Source organism: Eupeodes corollae, chromosome 1 (assembly GCF_945859685.1).
Source record: "Eupeodes corollae chromosome 1, idEupCoro1.1, whole genome shotgun sequence".
In the NCBI taxonomy this organism is placed as follows: domain Eukaryota; kingdom Metazoa; phylum Arthropoda; class Insecta; order Diptera; family Syrphidae; genus Eupeodes; species Eupeodes corollae.
Genome location: NC_079147.1, coordinates 165,870,649 through 165,895,335, shown reverse-complemented (window position 1 = coordinate 165,895,335; position 24,687 = coordinate 165,870,649). Strand labels below are relative to the sequence as shown.

Sequence of the window (24,687 nt, the reverse complement as noted above, 5' to 3'; positions counted from 1 at the left end):
ATCTAGAAAGCAATACAGAAATATATTTTACATCCCTAGTCTCCCCTATTTGATAAATGTTGATTATTTATTAATTCAAAATATAACTGTTTTTTTTTTTATTTTTGGTTAAACATTGATATTTTCGCTAATAAAATCATCAATTTGAAAAATCAAATACAAACCCGTTATTTTATGACATAATATTAAAAATGTTTTTTAGACGGCTGTTCATTTTTAATATTTGTAGTTATAAATATATGTGTATGTATTATCAACAACAATAACTTGAATAATAACTTTTATGAAAAAGGTTATTGAGTCACTGTTATTTTTTTTGTTTATAGATACTAAACTAAGGAATAGAAACAAAATGTGTATAAGGTTTGAGTTACATTAGATTCTCCAAAATTACGAAAACTTTCTTCATAAGTTACAAACTTACGTATGTGCATTTGAGAACATTCAAAGAATAAGTACTGTATCATTATACTATAATATAACAACAAATCGATGAATTAAATTAAATTGGAACTGATTGGTTTTAATAGCCTTAATTCAAATTCAACCATAAAATTATTCTAAGGTAAGGTGCTTGAGATATTACTTTCTGAAATTCTAAGAAGGCCTTTTGCAATATTCGGTATAGATTCAAAGATCTACAATCTCTCACTTTTTTTGATTCAGTTGAAAATTTATATGAAATACAAAATTTCCCAAAAATACTCAAAAGCTGTCAGATTTCACGTGTCTCAAATTAGTCTTAAGGCAACGCTGAAATTTTTGTTCTTGTAACGAATTCGTCGTCTAAGCTTTTATTGCATCAAGTTTTTGAAATACAGGTTTGCTTAGTTAAAGTGGTTGGTAAGTTAGAGTAGACCATTAAACTTGCCAGAGTGTGTCTTATTCCATCAGGTACAGCCACTTTAACCTAACCCAACCAAGTTAAAAGGGCTGTCCGTGATGGAGTAGGACACACTTAGGCCAGTTAATTGGTCCATTGTGATACCACATAAATCTTGAGGCCAGCACTAGGAATACGTGGTAGAAAATGTTGTACTGTACCATTTCCTGCGAGTTTATCTGTCTTACAATTTCTTGAAATGTCCTTATGGCCTGGCACCTAGCAAAGGTGAATATTTAACTGTTTTTCCATCTCCATTAGAGCTGATCGGTTGTTATGGACTGTTAAAGAGTTTGTAGAGACAGATTACAGAGATTTGATAGTGGCCTGACTATCTAAACAAATTATGATAGCAGATTGATATCACTTTTCTTTCAGCTAGGACAAAACTACTTTTATAGCCAAAAGTTCTAGCTTGAACAGGCTACAATGATTGGGAAGGCGGAATGAGAATGAGAGAACTATATATATATAATTTTTCGTAGAAAGTTTCGGTAGCCTTTCAAAACGCTCCAGTCAAAGGACCAATCAGAAACTTATTATTGGATTTGTTTTGGCTCCCGAAAATTACGCCAGAATTTTTTTTTGGAAAAAACGCCAGAATATGTTTTCTGCACGGAAAAAATTACTAAAGTTTTCAATAATTTTTTTTATTTGTAACAATTTATTTAAAAAAATTAGAAAACAAAAAAATATTTTTACTACATGTAAACTTGCAAAGTGTCTGCTACGATTTCCCGGCAGCATGGACATTTGTAATTTTCGTTTGAATCTGCAACTGCTTGAGCTTGCAACTTTTCATATGTCTGCACGGCAACAACAACGTATATCTGCACGTTTTTTTGTTTTTCACAAAGTCAAGTGTCAATGATGAATTCGCGAAAGCAACTAAACAATAATTCTTACAATAGATGATAAAGACAAAGAATGTGTAGTAAAACTGTTTATTTATTACAACAATTTATACAAAATACAGTTTTCTGGCGTTTTTTCCTAAACATGAAAAGGAAAAAACGCCAGAAATTTTATTTCTGGCCTTTATTCCCAATATTTTTTTTTGCCTTTTTTCCATTTCTGTAAATGGAAAAAACGCCAGAAATTTTTTTGGAAAAAATGCCTGAAATTCCGAAATTTTGCAAGAAAAATTTGGGATTTTTTCCTAGGAAAAAAAGCCAGAATATTGTATGAAGAATTTTCTGGCGTTTTTTCCAAAAAAAAATCTAGCGTAATTTCTTCTGGCATAATTTCCGGGAGCCAATTTGTTTTCTTTAATTAAAGGTTTTCCAATTTGGACTTGACAGCTTTTTTTGAAAAGTAGCTTAAAGTACATCAAAACATGTATGAAAGGATCTTAAATTCCTTAATATAGCCCCTCAGTTTTCGACGGCTTAGCCACACATTTCAACCGAAAAGGGTGCTTTTTCGTGCTCAATGCTGACTTGAAATTTTGGCATATGTTAATGACTTAATAAATCCCCAAAGAGTCGAGAGGCTTTAAATCGCAAGAACAAATGAGAGATAACACGCTCATCAAACATACTCATTAATAAATCCATTGCAAGGTATACTGTGTAGCTTGTGGCACCATTCTGTTGACGATCACACATGCCGTCCAAGTCGAAATCTTCCAATTATAAAAAGAATTATCAGTTATTAACGTGACGATTGTTAATATCGACGAAAAATATGAATTCATTATGTCGCCGCCTCGCAGGCCGACTTGCAAACTACACTAGAAAATGTACTGAATTATGCCTTATCGTAGGCAGCACGTACTAACGGGGTGGGATGGGTAGGTAATCATTAACCAGGGTCTATTCTGTAGGTATAAGTTCCATCATTAAACCTTCTGAAGCTGTCGTATGTCCCTATTAACACTCTTGTAGATATCAGGGCGAGATCTGGGTTTTTCAGCACCTTTAGGTCAAATAGTTGCTGATAGCTATTTTTAGACCAGATTCCACGCAAGTTAAGGGTGGCAGATGTGAAGGCCACTTCCTCTACTTCTAGGAGTGTTGATATTTCATTGCGAATTGTACTGGTGTTATATTTATTTGCTTTTGCGAGGTGTGCCATTTCCAGCGAGTGGGAGTCGGTAATGACTTGCGCGTCAACGACTATGACTCTGTGTCCGTCTTTCATAACGAGGTCCGGGTACGCGGTCCTTCAGGTGTTTCAATGATAGGCTCTTCAATAGTGTAGAGCCCTCTAGTGTTGACATTTCTTCTTATAAACTTGATGATACTGTTGTGTCTTTCGATTCGGCTACAGTGTGTCCTTGGACATTGTTGAACTATGTGGTTCAGGCACTCGTTGATTTTATCAAGCCTATTCTGCTATTCACGTGGATCGTATATTCGATTCACCCATTCGATTCCCTTTCACACTGCCTTTGCATTCTGCTCTCTATCGGGTGAACTACATTATCCCAAACCAATTTGACATTCAAATAAACAGCTGTTCATGGTAAAATCTTGGGAATGTTGGATAAATTGTTTTGATTTATACAAAAATTAAGTTCAATCAATCCACCTAAACAGAATAATTTGTGTTATTTTTGTAAATGGGCAGTATTGGTTTTTTTATTCCAATTGTAAGCAGAGGAATAAGAGAATCCTAAAACAGAGAGCTTGTGAAATGTTAAAAAGTGTCTTCCTTCCCCAAAAAAATGTTTATATTCTTTTATTTATAAAACAAATATTCTAAATTTAGCAATAAATTAGTTTTCACTTACATTTTGCTTACAAAAATTAATAAACCAGATATCAAATGAAAAAGCCGCTGCATTTTATATGCGGATCTGAATTGTACAGAATGAATGCTTTCACGTGAAGCGAAGAATACCGCGCAGTATTACTGACCTTACCGACATACAGAGATTAGCTGAATAAAGATTAGTGAAAATTCAAGTCAAATTCCCCCCGATGAATAGCAGAATAGGCCTGCATGTTATGAAATTAGTTTATAGCAAATATTTTTACTTTTGAAAAGATATTTAAGTCGAAAATCAATTTTTACCAACTTTTAGTAATTGCTTGGGTTTTTATTTTTTGTAAAAAAAAAACTGTCAATTCGATTTTTCACAAAATTTGACCAGGTGTCAAAAGCATTATTCTTCGTCGCATACAATTATTTTGGAAATAAAATCATAAAATATTTGAAATCATAATATTTTTCATATTTTTGAGTAATAAGAAACCATTAATTGATTTTTTTTAAAATTATATTATATTTATATCACGTCACAATATAATATCAAATTTTATTCAAGTCGATAGCGTTATTGGTTCGTGAGATATTTTGTTAACCAAAAAAGCACCCAATTAAGTTTTTGGAAGTCCTTTCTGCATTATTATCTGTATAATGATATTCATATAAAGACACTGGTACTTGAGATAGGGACGACGAAAAGAACTTCCCTAAGATACGAAAGTACGTACACACGCACGCGCTGTTAAAATCTTCTATTTTGCCTCTAGGGACCTTGAAACGTAAAAAATTATCAATTTTACAAATCTTACCAATTACTATAACTTCCTATGTGAAGTTAAAAAAAAACACGAAAACACAATTTTTATTTCGAAAAAACATGAAATCCAAACTCTAAAATGAATGTCGTCTTGAACGAAAACTGACAGATTTTTTAAAGTTTTGGTAGTAAAATGTCAGCACTATCTACGTGGTGCAACGAAAATAGCAATATAAGGTTAGAACTCAATTCCATTTAACTAAGACCTAAAATTGCTATAACTCAAAAACGATTTTAAACCATGTTCTAAATAGACATGATTAGATGTGAAGAAATGTTCGACTTCTAAATATTCTTAAAATTGCGTTCCATAGATAAACCCATTAGAATTACTAGACCGAGTTTTTTAAATTTATTTTTGAACTTCGTCAAGAAATTGGCCTTCAACTTTTTAACAAATTTAATTTCAACAAATCAATTTTAGTTTTTCTTATCTTTTAAGTTTGCACGCATACAAAACTTTAAGTCATGTAATGAATAGTTTATGGCTGAATTTTGAAATTGTCTAATTCCTAGAAACTAACTATACGCCACTGGTTCTAATAGCCCACGTTTTCACACGAAGAAGAAGCCAATGTTTGAGTGAATGCGATAGGAATGTTTTTACCTAAATCAATTTTAAAAGCACCTGTGACAAGATGAGTCTTTGACACTGAAAGATAAATTTTATTTTTCGCCACAGTCTAATGTGTATGTCTGTTCGAGAACTTCAACATCAGGAAAAGGAGCATTTTTCGACTAGAAAATGAAAATATTTTCCATCGTTTTCATTGTTTTCCAATTTAACTCATAGAAATTAGATGCTGAGCTGTAAAAACTCATTAGTTAACTCAACCGATACATTTAATGAAAATATGTATATTATTTTGCACACATTGTGTACTCTACATTAACACTGAACACAATAGGGAATCATTGCCCCAAATGCTAAAAATAAAACAGACACACAAACTATATTATAATATGCTCGCTCGACGCTCGCGTATTAAATAGAGATTTGCTGCTAAACATCAGCAAGACTAGCGTCAAAGTATAATAATAGCTTGCAGTGAAGACAATGTGATTCGATAAAAAGTACGACAAAATAAAAAATACCGACGACGACGATCAAAACTAAATTTTTAATAAAAATATTTATTATAATTATTAGTTAAGTTTATAAAATTTAAACGCATACAAATAGTGCGCATAAGAATGTAGGTCATTATAATTTTGAGCTTTGGGTCATATAAACAAAACACTTGTTTCATTTCGTTTCAGCTGCCATTAAAAAACCAGACAGCAAAAATATATAACAAGTGCACTCGCAGTCCCGAAACACTAAGTTTTGACGTTCTACAAATGCTATTCTCGTACAATAATTAATTTCAATCTTTTGAAAGGGAGAAAGTATTGCAATTTGGATTTACGAAAAAACCAAAAAACCAAAAAGAAAAACTGAACAGAAAAATGGTAGAACAATTTTGTGCGCTTGTGCATCTTATTTTCTTTTATTTATTTTTCCTTAGATTTTAAGTTAAACATTTGTTAAATATTTATGTTGCTTTTGCGGATTCTAGCTTTTCCCACTTTGCTTTTCTTCAGTGAGTGAAAAGCTCTTGCGCAAGGCATTTTCTGATTTCGAAAACGCTAAAAATCGAAAAAGAGTGTTCTTTTTGTACTCAGCGTGTATTGTCGATTGGAGAAAGTGTGCAGGAGATTATTTTAAAAATTTAATAACTTTTGGTCATTTGTCACAAATCAAGGATTTAAAAAAATATTTTAAATATTAAATGTGTTTATCTAAATTTATTAATTAAACAAAAAACAAACAAAAAATATTCTACAATCGACAATAAATTTATTACGCCTCGCGTCGCGTGTCGTTAATAAAGATCTACTTCTCAAGAAATTATAAAGAGCGATGCAGAAAAGTGTCAGTTCATTTAATGTGTCATCTTCTGATGGTCATAATATCTCTAGATATAATCCCGAATACAATAGAATACAAAAATCACAATCTATGTATAATTGCGTTATTGAAAAGGAGCGCGGCTTTAAGCCAAGCGATCGACATGATCCAACTAAACGAGAATTTCTCACAGATTTGAGTAAACAAATCTGGCATAAGTCTGAGGTGTGCTTACAAAACAATTATTAATTTATACAAATTTCCTAAAAATAAAACAACGAAATATTTATTCTTTTTGTAATTATCTCTTAGGAGTCCACATCAACTGTTTCAAAAAAAGTTGATTTGCAGAAAATATTCACACCAGCATCGGATTCTGAAGAAATTTTGCCAAAAAATCGTAAGTACTGAACATTATAATTATCTTTAATAATTATAGGTACCTACCCACATAATTATAGATGCAGAATAGGTCATATAGACAGTGGTCTTAAAAACACTAGTATATTGGTATTGCTTGTTAATGGTATGAGTGAGCGGTGCACGCGGTTGTACTTGTTCGATTCTTGAAAACAGTTGCGATGAAACATTTTCTGGTGAAAATAAACATTATTAATATTGTTTTCCTAAGTTAATGATTCATCTAACTTATAAGCTTAAAGTTAACGAGGTGTTAGAAGCAAACATTTGTTCGCGGCTTTTTTTTATATGGTGAATTTTTAAACGTTTATTTGGTTTACTAACACTTTGAGTTCTTGAGCCCAAGCTTGGGTCTATTCCCATCTGCACAAAGAACCAACTCTTGTTAATTATAAAATCTGGGGTGGAATCGGCTAAGTTAATAAATAGCTATCACATTTTTGATAGTCAAATTGAGTATGTAACTTAAACTCTAACACTCGTATTTATAAAGAAAACATAGTTAAAACTACACAACGGAATACAAAAATTCCGGATTCAAATGGAACGGTAGGTCACTGCCTTTAGTTTGAGTTCGAAAATTTTTTTTTCCATGGTGTAGTTTTCCTAAACACGGGAGATGAAATAACTAATTTTATGTATATTTTCTTTATGAATACGGGGGTAAAACTAAAACTTAACTTAATCTAAAATAAAAGACAGTAATACTTAAGATAAAAATTCTCCGTACATAATATTTGTATATGTATATTTAAATATTGGGAACTTTAAACGTAGTTTTACTTATTCTTACTTTTTCAAATTTCCAATTTTTACATCACCCAGAAAATATTCACCCTCTATAACTGGAAGGGGAAGCTTTAACATAAAAAGGGATTTAGTTAACGTTTGCATATCGTCTTACAACAGCGATTGACTCCTCGTCAAGAATATTACATGGTGAGAGATAATATTTGTCAACTATACTGTCATTGGCATTAGAGTCCATTAGGGATCTTATCAATGGCTCACATGCAAATTTATTTTTGAAAGTTTTTTAAAGAGAAGACTCATTTGGTATTTCATCAAAGGTGTAGTGTGAGTATCTTCATAAATTATTTGAATTTTATTTTTTATCAGGCTTTCGGAACAATCCACAACAAAATCTTAATATTTTTCTTTCAAACACTTCCAATTCATTTGCAACCGTCGATGATTTAGTGAACCAAGTAGAAAAACTGTGTGTCGAAATCGGCCTAATAACTGTCTTGTACATTCGAATTTTAGTTTTTGCTAAAAGGAACTTTGAATTAAACATATCTTTCAATAACGCGGTAGCCTTTTTTGTTTTTTTTTTTTAATACCGTCCTAGCATGTTTATTGAATTGAAATCGGTTCTCGAAGTTTTTTTTGTAGGTACTTCGTTTCTAGACGTAGTGGGATTGCAGCGTTATTTATTTTGACATTTAGGAACTTGCGCTCTTTGACAGCGAGATAGTGTCTTTTTCCGAAGGCGTTTCTAAAACAAATCAATCCAATCTTATTTATATTGATTTTTAATCTCCATTTTTTTAAATAGTTTTCTATAAGTGGCAACCTGCGTTTAATTTTATTAAGAGCTAAAATTTGGTCGACTGTCACTTGCATATGATAGTATCATCAAAATTGACCTTTTTCGGTTTGTTAAAAAACCCGTAGTACCCGTGGCATGATGGTTAGTGCGATGAACTGTCATGCGAGAGGTCTTGGGTTCGATCCCTGCCTATGCCACCTAAAGTTTTTTTCACGGGTAATGCCTCTTGCGAAGAATTAACAAATTCTCCAAGAGCAATTCTTGTCATGAAAAGTGCTTTCTCAAATTTGTCGTTCGGATTCGGCTTAAGACTGTAGGTCCCTTCCATCCCTGAGAACAGTACTCGCACACAGGAATGGTTGACAGTTGTCAGTCACTAGGCCCTAGTTCTCAAAGGGACTGTTGTGCCACCCAATTTATTTATTTATAAAAAACTGAAAATTATTTTTGTGAGCAAATTCAGAAAATTGAGCTTTATATGTTTATTTTCAAGTCCCCGATGCCAAAGTAAATCGAAGGCTTTTTGAAGATCAATATCTAGACTCACTGTGCATAATTTATTTCTAAGATTTTCATGACCTTGTCTTGAAATAGAAGCAAAGCATGTTCCGTTGAATTTCCTTTGTTGGAACCAAATTGATTGCATGAAATGATTATCCTGTCCTTGCAGAAGATATTCAATGTGTCGGCTACTACCCGCTCCAAATTGTCAAAATTATTTCTTGCCATAGTAAAACCTTAAAGGGAGTTTCTTATAAAATATCTAAATGAAAGTATGAAATTGGCTGTGTTTGAATAAAATTCTTATTTGCCTTGTTTTTTTTTCGAATGTCTCAAATTTTGTTGGTCCCAAGAATGTTTCCAATTTAAATGAAAAAATTAACTGAGAAAATATTACATTAATTAATATTATTCTGAAACAATAAATTTGTTTCGAAATGCAATCACATTTTTGTTGTGACTGCTTTTTAACTAATAATTTTACTACCACCATTTTCATGTATCAAAAATGATCTAAGCAAATTCCTAACCTGTTAAAATGAAGAAGAAAAATGAAGCTGCAAGAAATGGTACAGCATTAATAGTTTTAAGAACTATTATAATATTCATTTCATATTTATAAAGCCTAGATTCTTCGGAAACACGAGTACAAATCTCATATCTAGGCAAATACTCCAATAACCCACTTGAGTCTCTGGGAAAAAATTGAAAAGAGAGCCCTAAAAATTATAGGTGACTGTTGTCTAAGTGACACTTTTGTATCTTTTGAGCACCGTCACAAGGTTTCTCTTCCATGCATATTTTATCGCTACTTTCATAAGTAGGTAATGCTCTAATGAAATTGTCAGATGCATTCCTTCCCTCAAAAAATTCAAACGTAATACTCGTTCTTTTAAGAACCCTTGGACGAACTATAAATTATAAAGATTTTTTTTTACTCCACACAATTGTAGAATGCTTTATTAGACTCGATATTTCCCACTCATTACAATGTGCAGACATTCAAAACCAATGTGCAAACCAATCTGTTATTCTGGTTTGCCTACAAGCTAATATCAATTCCCCACTGCTTAAGTCAATTCACCACTGCTAAAGTCAATTCACCACGAATTGATGAGAAAATACGAAGAAAATTGTATAGTGCTTACCTGACCTTAAATGGACAATTTTGGAATTTGGAGTGTCTTTGCCAATGTGCATCGGTATCTCTTTTCTAATCCTATCCTCCCTTCCCAATTGCTTGCACTGTGTTATATCATTGTAAGTTGGAGTACGCGTTACAATATAGTAAAATAAAAGAAATTGACTCATTCAAAGATAAATTATTATTAATTAATTGAAATATAATATTTTTGTATCGACATAATATTCGAGTACAAAATCAATGTTTAAAAATAAGAAAATGTTAGTGTGATCTTCAAACAAAAGCATTCACGAATTTTAATAGCGAGTTGCTTGGCTCTTATAAAGTTAGTAGCTCTGTTTTAAATTTTTGATAAAAAGTTACAATTAAAATTTCCTGAAATGTCTCTATAGCCAGGCACCCATCAGCAAAGGTAAATTTTATACTTTTGTGACATCTCCAATAGAGAAGATCGATAGTCATTAACTGTTATAGAGTTTGTAGAACCAGAGTTCAGAGATTTGATAGCGGCCTGACTATCTGAGAAAATACGGATACCATATTTTGATATCAAGTTTTCTCTAAGCCAGGACAAGACTTCTATAATCGGCAAATGTTCCGCCTGGAGCACGTTACAATGATTGGGAATATGGAATAATAGACTTAATTAGACACAATTCCAGCAGACCCTTTCTCCCAGAAAGATCTGGAAGGTATAGAAATCTGGAAGTTTCTGTAAAATTGCAGTTGGGGGATGAGATGGTGTATTGTGTTTGATTTGTTGATTGATTCGAAATACTTGAGAATTACTGACTCGCCAATGTCGTTGGTAACCCACTGCTATGAAGCGTTGAGGTGAATAGCAGAGCTTGGAGTTATTGATTTGCTTAATATATCAAGAGGTGTTAGGTAGAGTAGGTTGTACAGTACCGCAGATGCGGTCGTGAGAAGTGATGCGTTGGACTTTGTTTAGTTTGTCGTGGTTTATGTCTTTTTTACTGTTACACCGTGCATTAAAATCGGCCTGGTTAGCTATATGAAAAGAGGGCTTAGTAGCTTGTTTAACATTTGCTTGTTTCGTCTGAGAACTTTAATTGGATACCTCTAATGTAGCGAGGGTTAATATATGGAATCTTGTATTTCCTCGAAAATAGGACGATTATTAGTTTGTCTAAGGCATTTTGTAAGAATTCTTTTAATTTGTTAAGATATACTTTCCTGAAACCACTATAGCAACGTCATCCGCGATCACTCTGAAACCCTCCACTTCTAGGCCAGTTAGAATTTCATTTACTACCAGGTTCTAGAGGAGAGGGGGTAGAGCACCGTTTTACTAACGAATCGTCAAGCAGAACAGTTGCCCAGCTTTGAGTGAATAATTATTCTGCTAGTCAGTAATAAACGAATTAACTCCCCAAGCGAATCCTCTACGTCTTGTATCAATACATTCCCTTAAATGGATAATTATCAATCTGTCTAAGGTCGTAAGAAGGAATAATGATAGACTTAAGGTCGTAGATTTTTAGGATTGACTTTCGATCATTTTCCTGATTTGGGTATAAAAACAACTTTCTCTTCTCTCTTGCCGAGGGAATATGGAACAGATATATGTATATAGCTGTTAAAAATTGCCTCTCGGAAATTGGAATTCATTATTGTCCTTCATTGATCAACTAAACAAGAACTTTAATCAACTCCGTAATTTTTTTGCAGGAAAACTTTTTGCATCGTCAGCGTTTTATTCGCCAAACCTTCATCCAACTGTCGAAGATCAAGTTGCCCTTGCCCGAAGGATATCGCACTCTTTGAGTGACATGAGCAATCAACAATCTAAGGGTCAATCGATGTATGTAAATCGAAAGAAGCGATCTGTTAAATGGGTTCACGAAGGTTCAGGAAAAGGTTTGTGAACTATAATTATAGGTGAAGCATAAAAATATATGTTTTTCTATAATTATTGCGCTCATATGTTCTAAGTTTATCATGCATAATAAATATTTGCATATAAAATAAAATTGTTTATTCTAAAGCTCAACCGGAAGTTCAAGAATATTACGAGGAAACCAAGGAAAACGAATATGATTCAACCGGAAACGAGCAAGTTTCCTTGAAGTTGGTCATGAATCCACGCGGTAAAGTGCGTGACTTAAATTCAATACGTGAGCCATTGAGTGAAACAGGTTTGTTGTCACCAGACAAATGTGCTGAATTGGTTACAGCACTTAATGCTCCGAAAGGACGAGGTAATCATAATTAATTCTTATTTTTATATCTTAAATCTTTTTTGCAAGTGAACTAATAGAGTTATTCTGATGTTAAGGTGCTGAACTTTTTGCTAAACGCCGCAGGAAGGCTGAAAAATGGGTCGTTGATGAATACAATCCCGGTAACAAGTCCCCATCTGGTCAACTTGAACAACCACCCCATAAGCCAACATCACCAGCAAGTATGGTACCAGCATACTCTGATGTTGGTATTCATCGGGTCCAATTGAACATGCAACAAGATGAAATTCAAGATAAGTATAGTCAGCCTAGTTTAATTCTTGTAAAATCACCTTGGGAAGCTGCATTGGAAACAGGTTCGGCTAGTAGCGCATTCGAAGAGGTAAATAAACATGGTGGACATTATGGGCAATATAAACATCAACAAATACCACAAATCTCAGTTACACCAATACCACCTCTATACCAAGTATGAATCCTTATCTACCTACAAATTTATACTAATCTACACTTAAATTTCTATTAATTATTTACTACACTAAAACTTTTCTAAAACTTCTTTAATGAAATTCCTATACTTATTAATAAATTATTATTAAGGACCAACCTCCTCAAATTGTTCGGCCAGCATCATCGACATCGAATAGTCAACGAGATCTAGCTTATAAGCCGAGCATACCAAAAGGATGGAAAGCCCCTGCTGTTAATTTGCCAAAAGGTAGGTTCCGAATATACACTACATTATAGTTATAAGTTAAACTAAGACTTTATAATGAAAGGTCTAGACTAACTTTAAAAGAAGCTGTTCATAATTCAATTTTATTATAACCATATGCAAATTTTCACTCTTATAAATATAATATTAGGTTTAAGGAGTTATTTATTTATTAATTTAAGTTTCACTTTTGAATTAATTGCTTACAAAAGTATTTTACTTAACTAATATTTTCTTTTATATTTCAATTTATGCGCCATCAATAACTTGTACCTTCTGCAATGCTTTAAAAAAATTAAAAATATAAAGCTTCTATTTCACCCTTATCTTTTCGTGCTTCATCACATGCTGTAACTAATGTTAAAGAGCACATCGGAATAACAACTCTTATTGAGCAAGTTTCCAGTGCAGCACAAAAATGTGAAGAACTGACACGAAATGATGAACACGAAATTATTCATCTAATGACTCAAACAAACGAAAAGAAAGATTCACTTATGAGCTATGACAGTGCCCTGCAAGAGCTTCAGAATGTTCTGGAGAGTGTTGAAAGAAGTGAGATGTTGCACAAGCAACAAGTTTTGACACAGCAAGAAGAACATCGCAAATTTTCGGAATACTTACAGCTAAAGAATAAGGCCGAAACTTATCAACATCATGATTCTCCAATTGAAGTTGGAAAAATGTCATTGGAGATTATAAAACCAAAACCAACACTTCCTTCTTTGGGTGAAGACATTACAATTAAGACCCACGAACAAATTACTAAAAATGAAGCTCTGACAAATAACAAAGAAGAACAAGAAGAAGATTACATTAAGGTCCCTGTTAAGGATCTTATTTCAACATTCGAACAACAAGTGGAAGCTGAAAAAATTTCTGCTGAAGAACACTCAATAGCTAAGCAAGTTTCCAATAAGGTCAGAGTCATGAATGTTCAAAAACAGAACCAAAGTGAGTTCGAAGAGATTTCAAGACAGCAAGCAAACTCAATTCAGTTTGAAGAACAGGAAAGAAACATAACGATCGATCAAAATAAAGAATGTCAATTTAAATGTGTAAGCACTTCCGAAATACTACAATCAGAGCAATCACAAAAGCAGCAGTGGCAACCAGAAAAACAGAAAGGCAAGAGTTAAAGCTCCAAACTTGTGTAACTACCACAAAACACTCATTTTATCCTCAGCTAATGCTTTGTTTCCCTTTTCTTATCATATTGTGTTTAAGATTGAAAATATATGTTCCCCTTGAAAAGTTTGTTTTTAAGTTTGAAGAACAGAAAAACTGATAACTATTTTCTTTTCTTTTTCATTTTGCCCGCTTAGAACTTTATGTTCCCAAGGAGATACCTTTAAGGAGCTATGCACCACCTCCCGAAGTATCTAATTATCTACCAAGCAGAAGTGCCATGCCCGTGCAACCATCTCCATCTGGCTTTCCAACAACTACAGTTGAAAAAACTTCATATTCTGGCTTTCCGTTGACTAAACCTTTAGCATCACTTCCGAGAGAACCAAATCCAAAGCAACAATCGTGGGACCCCTCTGTATATCAAACACAGCCACCACCATCTTCAAATCATCCAACTCCGGTGAATTTCAACCCATCACCATTGTCATTCGAAAAGTTGGCCAAGTTTGAACAACGTGACCCATCACCAAAGCCATTTACTTATACTAAGTTTGGAAACGCATCACCCATTAATTTTATGAGTGGTCAGATGAAAAGTCAATACAAACCTTTTAAGTCAATTTATCCCCCACCTCTGGATGGTATGGGAAGAGAAAGCTCACCTTATTCTCCGATTTCTTATGGAAAAAACGAGTCTTATCAACCACCAGTTCCGGTAGGACCAAAAGCGGTTGGAAATCTTCGTTATTCAGATTTTTAGATGGCAAAAGTCATAACGAAGCCAGGGTTTTACTTTCGCATCATGCACACTATTACAATATGAATTTTGTTGTTTATAATAAAAAAAATAATGTAAATCGATTTTTATGCATACGTAAATAAATCTTTATGTTTCAGTCAAAAAATTCGCTGTTGTTGTTGAATATCAAGTAAGCCTCTGTGAAACAAAAGTCCTCGTTAATAAGCCGTGACAGTTTAAATTTGTTCGTGAAATTTTTTGATCATTTTGATTACCAACTTAGCAAAAATAAGCAATATAAAAACTGAGAAAACATTGACTAAAATAAGACGGATAACTTTATCTGACAGATAAAGTGCAAATTTAGCTCTAAGTTTCACAAATTGGTTTGTTCAGTGCCACTGCATTATAATTGTTCACCGTGTGGAAGAAATCTGTTAGATTGGATTTTTGTTCACAAAACTGTGACGAAGTTTGCTTTTTTTCATAAGAAACTTAATTTGCGGTCTTTTCTCGTCACTGACAAATTCCAAGTATTCATGGTTTTTTATCGGTTTTATTTGGAATTCATTTTGCAAAGAGCAAATACGCCTTCAAGAACGACTTGCACAAACATCAGTCCTTACAATGGATATGCAGTCGGTGGTACTAGCTCCTCAGAACAAAAGTTGAAGCTATGTACTAAAAAACTACGTCGATCAGTTCTAGAACAACAGATAGCATAGGAAATATCAACATTAGGTGTTTTTTTTGGTATTCCATACATAGTACAGTGAGAAATTGCCAACAAAACGATCAGCAGTAGCCAGATTTTTGTATTTAAAAATTGGTACAACTGAAAGAAGATCTGTTAGAATAATCGTAAAAAAAACACACACAAATAGACGAAAGTTTTGTGAAAATCAAATGTGAAAATAAACTTGACAAAACAAACTAATTTAAACTAATAAAATTGACAATTTTCAAAAAGAAATGGTGAGAAAACATCTGGAAATGAGATTCTATAAAAATAGTTCATTTAACAATTGTAGATTTGTCATAAAATAAAAGCTTCAAGAAGGGGGTTTGTTCGTAGACTACTACATTAACATGTGGTATTGAAGTGAGCTTGAAGCCCGTCTCAATTTCTTACATTACTGAATCGAGATGAAATGAGCTTAATTCGACTCGATTACGGTCGGGAATCGGAATCGATTAGAAATTAGTGACGAAAAACCTATGTGGAGGAGTTGGTTTTACAGACAATGCATTATGGTCTGTTTATTTGCACGTTTGTGTACAAAAAATATAGTTTTGTTTTAATAAAATTAAAAAAAATGCACGTGGAGTAATTAGCGTATTTTTATATCTTGCTGAACTATTCAGTTCTTCATTGTTTAACACGATTCAAACTATCTCACTTGCACTTCAAAAAAAACATTGAAAAACCATTTGCATTTTAGAAAGTGCTGTCAAACTTAATTATTTTAATTTAATCTTGTGCGGTGGAAACACCAAAAATATTTATTTAATCTTAACTGAGATTAACCCTCAGTAAAACTTAATTATTTTTTCTATTCTTGCAAAATAAGCCCAGTAAGTCCGTTTTCATTAACAAAACTAAATAATATCAACAGTAACAGATCTTGTTTCCTCAATGAAAAACACATGATTCCAAATGCAAAACTACTCAATGAACGCAGCCATTGACATACAAATGCTATATCAACATTTGAGAACGAAATCGCATAAGATCATTCGAGACTCGTATAAATGTCAAAAACCCATCCATAGTAAGATTCTACTCTAAGTTTTATCGCTAGTATTCATACTATGGATATTGTTTTTGTTATTCGTGGGTCGAACGAACTTGCTACTGTATGCAAAAAGTCTGATTAAAAAGTACCTATATAAGATTAAAAAATATACATGTTAAATTAGTTTGTCTTCGAAGATATAAATAAATGCCATTTGATTTGTCAAAAAACGTGTGATACATCTCAAGACACAACTCATCCTAGGACAACTCATCCCGGAAATGAAAATTACTTGTAAGCATACTTAACGAAAACAATTGTTTGTGTATTCAACTAGTTCTTTTAAAGCTTTTTCCTTTGGATAGCTTTATTTTGATTTCATATAAGAAGAACCAGGATGGAAAGTAAATTATCTGAAGATTGGAAAGAGGAAGAACATGTATGTTTAAATTGTAAAGCCATAGCCTATTCGTTGTGTAGTTAGGTAGGATTCTAAAAACGGATAAGAAATAGTTCATTGGCGTGTTCAGCTTTATGCAGATAGATAGATAAAGACATGTTTCTAATGATAATGAAAGAATGTTATTGGTAGGTAGAAGGTACTTGCTACAATCCAATCACATTCCTTCTTTCCTACAAGTTTTCAGCACAAACATGTAGTTATTACGTTCAGCTTATTTTCTTTCGTTAAAGTTAAAAAAAAAAACAAGCATACGAACAGGTACAAGAAATTGCTATTCATGTGCGTTTATTTAATTTGTACTAAGTATTTATTCTTTTATATCGGCGAAGGCAAGTAAAATATGTGTGGAACAACCTTATTCTTAAAGAATAATATTTTAAAATCACATACAAAAAGGTACCAAGATAATAATTCTTGATAGACACTTTAAAATAGAGTGTAGATTAAATATATCATATTCGTTAAACCGATGCAGTATCGCTACAAGGCCATCGTTAATATTTACAATAGTTCTAATTATAAAAATTTCAATCTGCGACTAACTTCTCTCCGAGTCTGTCAGAGATTATCTTCTAAAATGTCTAAGATCTGTGCTAAGTGCAATCTTGCTATAAAGCGTTCGAAAACTTGTGAATCCGTCGAGTGCGGTTTTTACTGTGGTCGTCATTTTCACAAAAATTGTGTAGAGTTATCTGAAGAAAATCTTAAATAATTAACTAATCGAAATTTGTTTTGGAAATGTGATTCTTGTTTGAACATTAACTTCTCAGCATTCATCAATAATTTCCATAATCTTTCTGTAAGTGTTAGTGATATCAAAAATGATTTCAGTGCTCTCAAGTCATTGTTTGCAATCAATTCCCCCCCACGTAAAACCGCAAAAAAAAATTGTAAAAACTCTGAGAGAGTCACCGACTCATCCTCAATCACATCATTTAATTTGGACTCTCAAAATCTTGTCCTACCAACTCCATCCCTTAACATACCTCGGGAAACAGATTTATCTCAACAAGCTTCATTTTTCATTCAAATCTTTTGAAATGGTTGGACTCTTACCTTAGGAATCGTATTCAATTTGTTAGAATTGAAAATATGGTTTCAAGTCCAGTTTTGGTAACCTCAGGTGTTCCCCAAGGTAGCCATCTTGGGCCACTTCTTTTCCTAATTTTTATCAATGACTTGATATTTTCGAAAATTCTGTTCAACTTCTATTTGCTGATGACTTAAAGTTTTTAGATGTATAAAGTCCATTACGGATTGTCATCTGTTGCAAAATGATCTTCGTAAATTATCTGAATGGTGCTCTGTGAACCAATTATATTTAAATGCCTCTAAGTGTGAATGTTTTACTTTTTGTCGTAACTTTTCCCAAATTATCTTTGAATATAAGATTAATAGCCATGTTCTTGATAGAGTTTGTGAAAAGAAAGATCTGGGGGTAATTTTCGACTCTAAATTAAACTTTGTCAAGCATATTGAGTTCAGTGTATCCAAAGCAAATTCCATGCTAGGCTTTATTAAACGTAATAGTAATGATTTCAAAGACCCTTTTGCTCTTAAATCGCTCTATTCATCTTATGTCAGATCCATATTAGAATTCTGCTGTGTTATTTGGAATCCATTCTATAACATTCATTCAAACAGAATTGAAATGATTCAAAAAAAATTTACTAGGTTCGCATTTAGGAAATTAGGTTTGAACATCGAAACTCTATCATATACTACCAGATGTCAACTTTTAGGTATGCAATGACTTGTAAATAGACAAAAAAATGTATTCAGTTATGTTTATAAGTGATATTTTATCGTACCATATAAAGTGCCCATTTCAATCAATTTTTCAATCATGTTGTAAAAATATTTTTGCTATACAGTTGTTTAGTGATTGCAAATATACGCTCTACATTTGAATTTCGTAAAAGAGATATAGAATTTTGAAATTTTTTTTAAAAATCCAAAAAATACAAAATTGCACTTTTGATAATCAAATATTGTTAAGGCAATATAAGAGCTTCAAAAAAATTATTAAAATCAGTTCATAAGTTGCTGTGAAAATTAAAAAACAAAATAACGGTTCTATGAGCAGTACCTCTCCTGAGCAATACAAAAATAGATTTTTCTTATTAAAAGAAGCCAGAGAACATTAAAAAAAAATCAATGGAATTTTCGTTTTTTTTTGACAAAACAAATTGTAGTTTTGATCTTAATAAAAAAATAAAAAAAAACGCTTCCAAGTTTGAGCTCAATCGACCCAATGATTAAGGCTGTAGGAGCGGAATCGCGGGATCCATTTTTTTCGACTTCTCTACCATCGTAATATAATGTTTGATTAAAATTTTCAAGTTCGAAATTTTTACGAATGCAAAACTTGCCATATAGTTCCTATGTGTCGCAAGTAAAAAGAGAAAATTTTGGTTAACTCAAAATACCCGTCGATATTTAAATTAAATTTTATTATTTATATTGTCAAGTGATACCAAATTAATACAATTTTGAAAAAAATATTAGTTAATTGTTTTTTTTTTGTTATAAATCAAAAAATTTAAGAATTAAATAATTGTCACCTCGAATATTTTACGAACTAAAAATGATTTTATCTCCAAAATAATTTTGTGCAACAAAGAATAACATTTTTGACACATGTTAAAATTTTGAGAATAATTGAATTGAGAGTCTTGTATACAAAAAATAAAAACAAAAAAAAACATTACTAAAAGTTAGTAAAAATAGATTTTCGACTTAAATATCTTTTCTTTTTGAAAAATTAGAGATATTGGTTTCATCTCTTACTGATTTCATCTCATTGAATTTTTTTTCGACATTCAGTAATTTTTTTACAAAAATACAATAGTCAGTTTTTTTTAAACATTACAATCTACAAAAAATAGTACGCACAATTTTAAACTTTCGAGAAATTCTACTTACATGAATTGGTTTTCAACTGAAACTCTCGTTCACAAAAATAGATTTTAAAATCAAATTATTTCATCATATGCAAAATATTTGTGTTAATATTTTGTGGACAAATTCAACTGAAAACTTTCTTGACAAAATAAGAAAACCTACAAAAACAACAAAAAACTGATAAGAAATGGTTTTATACTCAAGTATTAGGAGAATAATTGAAGATATTGACTTCAAATATTGAGATCAAATCAAGACAAATCGAAAGACGTAAAGTTATCAGTGTGCCTCATTTTCGATTTGAAAATAGCACTTAAGAACCTATATGATGGTTTTGTCTGCATTGGTTACTTTGAGACACCCTGTATTTTGGACGATGGTCATAAAAAAACTGTAAATATTAAAGCGACTTAATAATATACCGCATTCTGTATTTTCAACTAGTTTTTAACATAACGTCTCTAAAAAAAATAAAAAACAACCAACAAACTTTAGATTTTGAATTTGAGAATTTTTTTGGAAAAATGCCCTAAATTTTAGACGGGGAAGGATTTTAATTTCGGCACTCGTAGGAATATAAAGTCATAGAATCTTAGAAACCATTCTCCGGAAACATTTTCAATCAGAAAATGTAAATAACAAAAGTGCAAAAAAATACCTTAAATATTTTGGTATATTTTGGCAATTTGTGCTACTTGAGGTACCTACTATTAAATCTGAAACTGCTTAATAATTTCAATAAATCATTGAATTCAAATTTTTAGAACTCATATACATACATTATGACCAAGACCCACCCTAGAAACAACTTAATACCTAATAAAACTAAATAAAACAATCTTTTAAAATTCGATTCGACACAAAAACAAAAACAAGATTTTCAACAACAACACATTTTCGGATGGTTAAGAATTTCAAGATCCTTTGTCTTTTAATAAAAGCTGATGTCATAATAGTTATAAAGATAGAAATTTAAAATCAAATTAGAATTCAGAATATTTCACATGTCAATTAGGCAAATAAAATACAAAACAAAGCACAAACAACAACAAAATATCAATATCCCCTCTCTTCATTCAACTAACTCTGATAGAGACACAAAAATTAAACGGACCAAAAACAATGCCCTAGAGCTTCATGCAACACTGCATAATGATAGGTACATAGATAGATAGTTTTATACACAATAAAGAGGAAGAAGTTCTCACAAAAACCAAAATGTAGATTCCAAGATGCCCCAAAACATTCATTACAATGCACGATGAGCAAACATCTCCAAATAAAATTTTTTCTCAGAAATAAAAACAAAACCCCAAGATAGAATGTACCTCTTGAAGCATGGGAGTTAAAGGTATAATAGCTTAACCTATACCTTTATCGAAGACCAAAAAACAAAACTCTTTAAGAAAAAAGAGAATCTAATAAAATATTAGCCCAAACAAAAAACAGTGATAAATGGTTCTTAGGAGGCCCTCAAGCCCCACAAGAAGATACTATATTTTAAGAAGAATAAGAAGAAGAATTTATGCCATTTTTCTAACGCGTATAACTTTTCTTAGAATTCTCATTCTTATACATAACTAAGATCGATGTGAGCTTTTTTGTACCTATTTGCCAGTTTTGCACATACTTAGCATGAAGACTATGATGCAATATTATGGTAAGAAACAACAACCAAAGAGCACCACCAAGTTGGAAGACGATGCATTTTTATACACTATCAGACTGAGTGACATTTATCTAACAGTCGTAGATACTTTTTGTTTTAGCTCATTTTAAAGGTTAAACAACTTACCCAAAAACTGTCAACTTTTTGTTTAACAATAAATTACAGGATAGGAATCCGTATTGTTGGTTTTGATGAGGATGTTCCTTCTAAATGTAATTTCGGTACAAAAATTTAAACTCATTAGCTGAAGAGAAAAAAACAAATGAAACATATGACTTTTGACATTCACAAGAAATATAAACACTTCAAAAACTTTAACTAATTTCACACAAAGTAAGTAAAAATAAGAACCGTGTCTAGTCAAGAAGATGCACCACACACAAAATTATTTTTAAATAGTGAAAGGTTACAGATTGAAAAGTCCGAGATGCTTTTTTATTTCTGTTTGGAAAAACTAACACGGGACCAAAATATACTTTTACCCGAAAATGGATCAAAAATAAGTTTTACCGGAAATCCTCGGATTAAAAGTTAAAAACAAATAAAAGTGTATCCTTTTACCAGAAAATCGATTGAAGAAGAGAAATACGTCTTTTCACGATCGTTACCAACATTTGAATGCCTCGAACAATCTTTAGTAGTGTACCATCATTCGTTGCCGTCTTCCCAACCAACAAAATGAACCCTCCATATGGTAGATAATGATGATGAGCTAGCTGGGAGCTTGGGCATAAAGCAAGAAAAAAAAGTTACAAATTCATCAGACAGAAAGACAAACAAATAAAACTAAGAAAGACTTGACGGCTGAAGATGTTTAAAGTTGAGGCTTGAAGAAGATTTCTTTTGATCTTCTGAGCCGCTCGCTCGTTCGTAGAGAATGAATAAATAAATGAACTTCTTAAAAAAAGAGAGACACCAAATTGTTGTGGGGTGTCATGTTTTCAGCTTCAGAAATGAATTGGTAGCTTTAGTCTATATTGGTAGGAGGAGAGTCGAGATTGAGATGGAGAGTCTTCAATGTACTCATGTTTGTTGTGTGTGTTAAGTGAGTTTTTTATAAGCTTTGCAGATTTAACTATAGCCTCAAACGTGTGGTCATCTCCTTGTTGTTGATGCTAACTGCATCAGCATCAGCTTTATTCATTGATCACGTCACGAGTTATAAAATCCTTTCTCACTTTCGTTGATAGGACTTTTTGTTTTTGCATACCACCCCCTCCCCCTTCGCCATTGTGACAATCTTCAGACGATCATAAACTTCTGTAAATGGATTTTAATTTAGACAGGTATTTTGTTTTTTATCCGGATTCAAGCAAAGGCTGCTGGTTTTAGTGATCAGTGACATAAAGATCTAAGATCTTGAGAGAGAGATGATGCTCATCAGGCTTATGCCGATGATGATTATTCCAAAAAATGTGCGTGATTAGCACAGGCAGTGTTCGTTTGACATATCGGAGGGGATGAGCTGGTAGTCATACTATAAATATAGAATATGGATGTACTCAACTCATACCTATGTCAATTAGCAACTTGTTTTATTTTGTTGATATTAATTATTTTCTATAATATTTTATGTTTTGAATGGAAATGCAACGAACGTTTGTGTGTAAAGAGATTTATAACTTAAGCAGATACTATACAGCTTATAGACTACACAGATAAAATGCAATTTGATTTTTAGAATGTTCAACAAGAAAAATATCAATTGACAATGCTGTATTTTGTTTGCAAGCTTTTCTAATCGTTATATAAAACATTTGCAGGCAATTTGAGTGTTTTTTATTTTTTTGACGTAAGTTACATTTGGCAATAATTTGGAAGATGAACTATCAACGCCGCACAGTGGATCGTAAAAATGTCAAAACCAAATTTCTTATGTTGATGAATTTCTATAATGGCAATGTTTTATTAACTTCCCACAGGAAGTTATTGTATTGGGTCCGATTTGTCAAATTGAAAATTTTGACATTTTTCAACGGCCTGTGCGTACGTGTGTACGTACTTTCGTACGTCCGCACGTCCGTTCGTACGCCCGTACATCCGTATGACCATATACGTTCGTACGTTCGCTACGTTTTTTTCGTTGTCCATAGCTCAAAAACCAGAAGAGATATCGACTTTAAAAAAAGATGCAAAAAGGGATCTCAAGAAAATTGAGTGGGTAGTTTTTGTTTACCATAGCGGTTTAAAAAAATATGTCACGAACCTATGACGCTAGAGACTTGAATTAAATTTTGTATGTATTATATATTGTAACACGTTATACCAAACCAACATATTTTTAGAAAAAAATCCACCCAAATGTATTTTTTTTATAAGACAAAAAAACTGAAAAAAACTTGTTACCTCGACAATTTTACGAATACAAAATGATTTCATTTCCAAAACAATTTTGTGCAACGAAAAATAACGTTTTTAACATCTGGTAAAATTTTGAAAAAAAAATTAAAATTGATAATTTTTTGTATAAAAAATAAAAACCCAAAAAAAAACAGTACTCAAAGTTGGTACAAATTGATTTTCGACTGAAATATCTTTTCAAACATTTGAGATTATGGCTTCCAGATAATTGTATCTTATAAGTAATATTGTTTTCAACATTATGTAAAATTTTGAGAAAAATCGAATTGACAGTTTTTTTTACAAAAAATAAAAACCTAAATAAAAAAAATAAATACTTACTTACTTACTTACTTAAGGTGGCGCTACAGTCCGGGCGGACCTGAGCCTCAACCAACATGCGTCTCCAGCCAGCTCGGTCCCTAGCTAGCTGTCTCCAGTTTCCCACGCACAAGTTGGTTGAGGTGCTCTCCCACCTGGGTGCGCCACCTGAGTCGCGGTCTTCCTCTACTGCGTCGTCCCTCGGGATTGGATTCGAAGACCTTACGGGCTGGAGCGTTGATGTCCATCCGCTCTACATGATCTAGCCATCTAAGCCGTTGGACTTCAATTCTGCTAACTAGGTCAGTGTCGCTGTATAGCCCCTACAGTTCGTCGTTATATCTTCTCCTCCATTCTCCCCCTATGCGTACGGGACCAAAAATCACCCGAAGAATTTTTCTCTCGAAGCATCCTAAGACGCTCTCATCTTTCTTTGACAGGGACCAGGCCTCAGCGCCATAAATGAGAACCGGGATGATGAGTGTCTTATAGATGGTGATTTTACATGCTCGAGAGAGGACTTTACTTCTTAATTGACTTCTAAG

General features: G+C 32.5%; 2 protein-coding genes across 8 annotated transcripts in view; one reads left to right on the top strand and one right to left on the bottom strand.

Annotated features, from left to right (window-relative positions):
- Positions 1-22,142, bottom strand: part of LOC129954054 (putative mediator of RNA polymerase II transcription subunit 26) — a 97,376-nt gene extending 75,234 nt beyond the window's left edge. Inside the window, exons 1-2 of one of the 4 annotated variants that reach the window (XM_056067696.1) lie at positions 22,043-22,142; positions 21,608-21,725 (exon numbers count right to left, since the gene is read on the bottom strand). The gene's annotated coding sequence lies outside the window, so the exon portion shown is untranslated. The other 3 variants (XM_056067698.1, XM_056067699.1, XM_056067697.1) reach the window with 3 other exon arrangements.
- Positions 5,452-14,877, top strand: LOC129954055 (cyclin-K-like). 4 transcript variants are annotated; one of them, XM_056067702.1, is made up of 9 exons: positions 5,452-5,608; positions 5,673-5,864; positions 6,375-6,528; positions 6,616-6,703; positions 11,613-11,801; positions 11,930-12,142; positions 12,220-12,593; positions 12,725-12,842; positions 14,165-14,877. In XM_056067702.1, exons 3-9 carry the CDS (start codon positions 6,415-6,417, stop codon positions 14,728-14,730), a joined length of 1,662 nt encoding a protein of 553 aa, XP_055923677.1. In that variant the 5' UTR covers positions 5,452-5,608; positions 5,673-5,864; positions 6,375-6,414; the 3' UTR covers positions 14,731-14,877. The 4 variants fall into 4 exon arrangements, with proteins under 4 accessions (XP_055923677.1, XP_055923676.1, XP_055923675.1 ...); XM_056067701.1 differs by having other exon boundaries at positions 6,301-6,528; positions 12,220-12,506; XM_056067700.1 differs by having other exon boundaries at positions 6,301-6,528.
- Positions 22,143-24,687: the final 2,545 nt, after the last annotated feature.

Coding starts and splice junctions, on each gene's coding strand:
- LOC129954055 (XM_056067700.1), top strand. CDS start 6,316: ATGCAGAAAAGTGTCAGTTCATTTAATGTGTCATCTTCTGATGGTCAT. Junction 11,802..11,929: donor TCACGAAGGTTCAGGAAAAG/GTTTGTGAACTA, acceptor TTTATTCTAAAG/CTCAACCGGAAGTTCAAGAA. Junction 12,843..14,164: donor TGCTGTTAATTTGCCAAAAG/GTAGGTTCCGAA, acceptor TTGCCCGCTTAG/AACTTTATGTTCCCAAGGAG.